General features: G+C 39.7%; 1 protein-coding gene across 1 annotated transcript in view; it reads right to left on the bottom strand.

Moving 5' to 3' along the window:
* Positions 1 to 787: 787 nt before the first annotated feature.
* The window catches only part of LOC106868135 (matrilin-3), a 26,057-nt gene continuing 19,344 nt past the window's right edge, over positions 788 to 7,500 (bottom strand). The window contains exon 4 of the mRNA XM_089351327.1: positions 788 to 3,213. Coding sequence (XP_089207453.1) covers positions 3,189 to 3,213 — 25 coding nt within the window. The 3' untranslated portion in view covers positions 788 to 3,188. The remainder of the gene's footprint in view (positions 3,214 to 7,500) is intronic.

The raw sequence follows: 7,500 nt of genomic DNA, 5'->3' as shown, positions 1-7,500 counted from the left end.
TACACTTGGAGTATTCCAGCCTTGGCTTGGATCCCGACAGTGTTGATAGCCCAGTATTCGGGTCCTGTGCTTCTCTGGTAATACCCCATCTTCACACCCAGCCTGACCATAGCCATTTGCTCTTTCTTTCTTTCTTTCTTTCTTTCTTTATTTATCTCTCTCTCTCTATGTATATATATATATATATATATATATATATATATATATATATATATATATATATATAAAGAGAGAGAGAGAGAGAAGAGAGGGAGAGAAAAGAAAGAGAGAGAGAAAGAACGAGAGAGAGAGACGAGAGAGAGAAAAGAAAAAGAGAGAGAGAGAGAGAGAAAGAGGGAGAGAGAGAGAGAGAGAAAGAGAAAGAGAGAGAGACAGAGAGACAGAGAGAGAGGGGGAGTGAGAGAGAATTATATATAGTCCTTGGTATGACATTAAACTGCATCCGATAGATGGGTTCTGATTCAGGAATTCAAAGGCTTTGAGGAGTGTGGAACCACCTCTTTGCAACTCTTGTTCTCAGTCGTATGCTGACCCGGAGTAGTAGCAGCACCTGTCAGGTTCAAGCTATGGGTTAACTTGCATAAATGATGGCATTGATTCTGCGTGTGGAGATGCTGAAATGCCCTTTGTTGGTGTCAGGGGGGGGGGGCAGTAAAATCACTAGGAGTGATTTTACATCCTTCAAGGAGAGGGGCACTCTGAGGAAGACCTGCGGTTTAATGTGATTACTGGTTATCTCCATCGGACCTGTCACAAGAACTAATCATAGAAACTCAGAAACTAGTAATGGTGTTGCACAAGCGTTTATTTGAATAATCTGAAAACGTACAAATATGTCCCTTTAGGGTGACCTTATTTATTCATTCCATCTACTGAAAGTCCTATGTCAACGGAGGAGTGATGGTGTTGTGCTGACCTAACCAGTTGGAAGCGCACAATAAATTACAATTTTCGTCTGTCGCCTTTGTTTCAAACCATGCAGATGTCAATGGGTCTGAATAGTCGTCTGAGATGTCATGGATGGTAAATCAAAAATGCTATTGACAGCAACGGTGCACAAGAAGAGAGCATCTACGGAGATGGAACAAACACCATGTATGTATGTATGTATGTATGTTTTATGTATGCATGCATATATGTATGCTCTTGTGTATACATTTATGAATGTATGCATGAGGGGACAACTATCTTTGAGAAATCACGAATTGCACATGAGAAATTAAGGAGGGATGTCAGGAAGGGCATTGTTGTTGCACTTCCAGATGGCAAGGGTCTTCCTATGACACTGACATGCAGTGTCTGTGCAAGACCGTGCCTCAGTAAAGCTGGGCTTATGAGTCATCTTCGTAGTCATAAAGCAAGACTGATGATTGACTACCAGGCCGCTGGTGATGATGCTACACACCATACTAATCATGTCTGTCGGGCATGTGGAAGGGAGTGTGATTCAGCAGGAGGACTTAAACAACATGCAAAGGTACGTAGAGCCCAATTACAACAACAGCCAGCTATTGCCAGTAAAGGTTTTGGATGCCAACTCTATGTAAGACATTGTAGATCTTTAGCTGGGCTAAAAAGTCACATTCGATCACAGCACCGTTAAGTTAAGCTTCGTGCAATGGCCATACTCGATAACGAGGGGGCAGCCATCATGTATGTATGTATGTATGTATGTATGTATGTATGTATGCACGCATGCATGCATGCATGTATGTATGTATGTATGTATGGATGGATGGATGGATGGATGGATATATGTGTGCGTATGTACGCTGTTTGTAAGGGGCAACGAAAGTACTCAATATGTGCTGTAGAGTTTAATTACCTAATTATTTGGTTGGTGAGAAGCTGCTGCGACGAAGCAGATTTCGGATTTGGTCTGATACGTCTTTGAGACACTGAATAAAAGAACACCGTTCGCCAACAAAAGAGTTTACAAAGAAGACAAACGTAGCGTATTTCGTCACATGAATAGTCATAACCCCGACAAACTGAGAAAAAGACTAATTAGCTTTTTTATACAGTGCTCGATCAATCGAACGACCATGCCGCTTCATAATGGTAAGCATGCCATGCCTTAAGCACCCTCACTGTCTGTCTGTCTGTCTGTATCTCTCTCTCTCTCTCTCTCTCTCTCTCTCTCACACACACACACACACACACACACACACAGCTCATAGAGTGTTTCATAACGATGGAACATATATCCTTTTCTACTCTAGGTACAAGGCCCGAATTTTGCCAATCGATTAGATCGACCCCAGTACGCAACTGCTACTTAATTTATCAACCCTGAAAGGATGAAAGGCAAAGTCGACCTCGACAGAATTTGAACTCAGAACGTAAAGACAGACGAAAATACCGCTAAGCATTTCGCCCGGCGTGCTAACGATTCTGCCAGCTCGCCGCCTTCGATGCAAAATATATCAAATGCAACAAGTAACCGGGGCTTGAAGAAGGACATTTTCAAGGAAAGTGTATACTAATTATAAACGTAATATATCCCATCATTATGAGAGATTTTGTGCAGGAACACACACATATGTGTGATATATATACATATATGAGTAGGATAGAGAGGGCAAGAGAGACAAATAATTTGTTTTAAAAAACTAATATATTTTGGATTGATTGATTATTTGAAGTTTTTATTATAATAAGAAGCAGAAGACCCGCAAAGAAGTTTCACGAAATCTTCGTGACTGACTTCCATATAGCGAACATCTGGGATATGAAAGTAAAAACTCAGATTACTTGCCATACTTCTTGCCACATGTCTGTTAACCGAAGGTCCAAATGTTATAATGAAAAAAGAGAAAAGCCCTCTATATTTTAGTTTTAAACGTTCAATCTTGTCTCTGAGTTCTTTCAAAGGTTCGGCACTTTCGTCAATAAATATTATTAAAAGAGTTCTCTGATTTCTGTCCAGTCGTCCTTTTGCTAAGAAACTTAGAAAAGAATCAATCATCCCGACTTGTTTATAAAAACGGAAACTACTGATATTTTTGAGAGCCAATTGTGTGTGATAATTCGGAGCTATATCTTGGTGCCCCATGACACCAAAGTTCACTCCTAGAGCAAACTCTGCATTCGTCTCTTTCAGCATTGCAGAGGTTTCCGCAACAAAGTTGATGAGCTTTAAGGAAGTCTTCTGGCTATAACTCGGAGTATCAATAAGGAACTGTAAGTTAATGTTGTGCAATACTGAACAATCTGAAATAGACAAAGATCGAGAAAATATACGTTATAAGCATTTCGAAAACAGAATGCCCAATTCGTTTGTTCTTCTGTGAAAAATCATTCATCAAACTGCGCGTAGATACAAATAGAATCACACGTCTATACAAATATGCATCACTCAGCGCCTGCATTAAATATATTTATACACATTTAACTAGTCTGTGCAGGATTTATCATATCAAACTCGTAGTGTGTGCAAGGATTTGGCTTGATAAATCCAGCACATAATACAACTGGCCAAGTGACTGATACTAATAAAAAGTACACCAGATCGATAACCACCATGATGACGAAGGAATGTACTGGATCGCTACCAGCGAACATTTTACTTTAAGTGGATCTGAGTTGCAAGAGAGAGAAGGAGCTGATTGAACACAGATGCTTGCCATACCCGCGGCACTCGAGTTGGAAAAATACAGTCGTTGTCGTTTGTGAGATCAGACTGTCAGAACATAACTGTATCGTGGGTATGGATGTATCTTCTTAAGAAATGATAAATTAGCGGAGCAGAAATGCGTGTCCGGAGTTGGTTTTATTATCAAAAACAGAATCATGGCTATATTAGATCAAGAACCAACTACTCTAGGCACAAGGCCCGAGATTTGGGGCTTATGAGGTTTACGAGTTTGATATTTCCCATCGTGAAGTGGTGTTATACCTCTTAGATCAGTAATTATGCCCTTACGTTGATCAATTTAGTTAGTTGGCACTCCGTCGCTTACGACGTCGAGGGTTCCAGTTGATCCGATCAACGGAACAGCCTGCTCGTGAAATTAACGTGCAAGTGGCCGAGCACTCCACAAACACGTGTACCCTTAACGTAGTTCTCGGGGATATTCAGCGTGACACAGTGTGACAAGGCTGACCCTTTGAATTACAGGCACAACAGAAACAGGAAGTAAGAGTGAGAGAAAGTTGTGGTGAAAGAGTACAGCAGGGTTCGCCACCATCCCCTGCCGGAGCCTCGTGGAGCTTTAGGTGTTTTCGCTCAATAAACACTCACAACGCCCGGTCTGGGAATCGAAACCGCGATCCTATGACCGCGAGTCCGCTGCCCTAACCACTGGACAATTGCACCTCCACTTCGTTGATCAATACTGATAGTACAAATTAAAATTAAGAGGCGGCGAGCTGGCGAGCTGGCAGAAACGTTAGCATGCCGGGCAAAATGCTTAGCGGTATTTCGTCTGTCTTTATGTTCTGAGTTCAAATTCTGCTGAGGTCGACTTTGCCTTTCATCCTTTCGGGGGTCGAAAAATTAAGTACCAGTTGTGTACTGAGGTCGATCTAATCGACTGACCCCTCCCCAAATTTTCGGGCCTTGTGCCTTGAGTAGAAAAGAATACTGAGGAGATCTACAGCACTCTGCAAACGACCAGCTGCAGTGTACTTCAAGGGTGGTATGCTGATACCCATGACTGATTACCATGGTCGCGTTGGACAAAGAGCAGAGAAGTGGTATAGGAAAATATAGTGTTGAAGATAAAACTAAAACGGGGTGCTATATATATATATATATATATATATATATATGGGGGGGGGGGGTAGGTACGTGGGGATGGGCGGAGGTGCAGCAAATAAAGTTACAAAAAAGTGAAATCAAATACGAAGACAAAAGTCCAGGAGACCTTTGTAGTTAATATTAGATCGACACTGCAAGAAGTAAGTTATAAAGTAAAAGTTTATACCTACCTACATACATATATACACATATCTATGTATGTATGTATGTAGCATGCGTACTGTCGAAGTCTGGATTTTCAATTACATGGTCCCCCTCCATTACATGGTTTTGTAATTGATTACTAAGTGGACTGTTAGGCACAGTTCATGAGAAGAGCTTTCTGTGTTCTTTGAGTCCATATCTTATATTAATCATTTACATTCTGCTCTACTCGTTAACCTCCTGATCGCTTAAGTGGTTCACTCACAATTATGAAGAAAATGCGTATATGTGTATATCTCTTTGTGTTTACGCTTGTCTCCCACCCTTTGACAACGTGTGTTTGTTTGTTTATATCCCGTTTACATCCCCGTGTCAATAGAAGGACCAAATGGAATAAGTACCCGACTTAAAAATAAGTACTGGTCTCGATTTGTTCGACAAAACCCTTTAAGGTGGTGCCGCAGCATGTCCGCACTCCAATGACTGAAATAAGTACAAGAAAAAAAATTGTAGAAAGAGGGCCGCAAAAACCAGTCGCATAAAATGGCCTTTGGAAAAATGATTTTACTGGCGGTGCTCCAGCATGGCCACACCCTTAGGGCTGAAACGAATAGAAGAATGGAACAAACGAATGTTAGCCAGGCACCTGACAGAAATTGAGTACCACCACATCTAAGGGACTCTACTCTTCTTATTAGTAGCAACGGCATTTAAGCAAGGGAGTGTACTCTCGTGGTCAGTAATTAAAAAGAATATTAAAAATAACTTAAGTGTGTTGTCATGGTCGACACCTATTAACTTCGAAGTCACTCTCAATATTATTCTTAGAGAATAATGACTTTCTGCTATACAAAAGTTCAGCTTAACGTAAAATTGTTTTTATTATAATTTAACATAAAAAATGAAATATTATGCGTGTGTGTGTGTGTGTGTGTGTGTGTGTGTGTGTGTGTGTGTGTGTGTGTGTGTGAGAGAGAGAGAGAGAGAGAGAGAGAGAGAGAGAGAAGAGAGAGAGAGAGATTTAAAAAAATAATAATCAGTAGAAGTTACCCTCCCTTTCAAGGACCGAGAAGTTCGGACGTTGGCACAAATCAATATATATATATATATATATTGTTGTACTTGGGGATGGTCATATTGCCAGTTTAGCCAATAAAAACACACGCACTGTATATTTGGTGTTAATTTGCTTCAGCTTTATATTACATTAATCTTAATCTTATTTCGGCCAGAGTTCTTTCGTCACACTTCTGTGACCTCATCAAAGGAAGGAAACAAAGGACCACTGATGAGGTCACAGAAGTGTGACGAAAGAACTCTGGCCGAAATAAGATTAAGATTAATGTAATATAAAGCTGAAGCAAATTAACACCAAATATACAGTGCGTGTGTTTTTATTGGCTAAACTGGCAATATGACCATCCCCAAGTACAACAACATCTGTTTCAACACACGATTTCACATCAAAAATCTTGCAAAACAAATATATATATATATATATATATATATATATATATATATATATATATATATATATATATATATATATATATATATAGAGAGAGAGAGAGAGAGAGAGAAAGAGATACACTTATATATAGATAAAATATTACATATGTATGTATGTATGTTTTATACATACATACATACATACATACATACATACACATATAAAACATATATACATACATATGTGTGTATGTTTTAGGGCAATACGTAGATAGTTATTTTATTATTATAAAAGTTATTATAAGTACGGTGAATGGTTTTATCTTTTGAGCAAAATTCCGTTGAAGTTAACTTTTTCCTTCATCCTTTAAAGGCCTATAAAATAGGGCATCTGGAAAATACTGGGTTCGATACAATCGACTAAATCATTTCCCATCAAAATTCCTCAGTGAGGTTTCTTAGAAATATTCATTAGCATTAAATCATAAATAATCTTATCTCATCTAGGTCGTTTCATAGGATGACCCAAAACTCTTTCCAAACGTTTTCCCCATTCATCTCGATCTTCCATAATGGCCCTCAGCTCCTGTATCCCTTCCATACCAGTATCCTCCAGCAAGTTGTCGATATAGGTCGTCTTCCTTCTTCCTCTCTTGGTTCTTCCTTCTGTTGGTTGCCAGAGCACTAGCTTGTTAGCAATTTCATCGGTGTGTCTGATGCAGTATCCAGCTAGCCTTATCCTTTTATGCTGTATCTTCAATGTTACTTTTGGTAGTCCCGGGTATAAGTCGGTGTGTTTTGTATGTCCCTTCCAGGAAACGTTGAGTCCCATTCTAAGCATCCTCGTATAACAACAGTCCTACTGCTTCTTCAATGCTTTAGTGAGCGTCCATGTTTCAGCCCCATATAGAAGAGACTTAACTGTTGCCAGAAACAACCTCACTTTCAATTTCCCTGCTAACTTTGAACTCCATACCCCTATCAATTTATGGCATGTGCTCTAGGCAAGAGCTTTCCTTGCCACGATGTCTTTTTCAGTACTTTGTGTCCATGCATCAATGTATTTGAAATTTTCAACTACCTTCAGTTACTTAGCGTCTCTCACTTTCACCTACACAGGCATTTCGTGGTTGAATACTTGCAGC

The sequence above is a fragment of the Octopus bimaculoides genome, chromosome 4 (genome assembly GCF_046866305.1).
Source record: "Octopus bimaculoides isolate indiv1 chromosome 4, ASM4686630v1, whole genome shotgun sequence".
Classification (NCBI taxonomy): domain Eukaryota; kingdom Metazoa; phylum Mollusca; class Cephalopoda; order Octopoda; family Octopodidae; genus Octopus; species Octopus bimaculoides.
The sequence above is the reverse complement of the archived record's forward strand: the minus strand, read 5'-3'. Positions and strand labels throughout refer to the sequence as shown.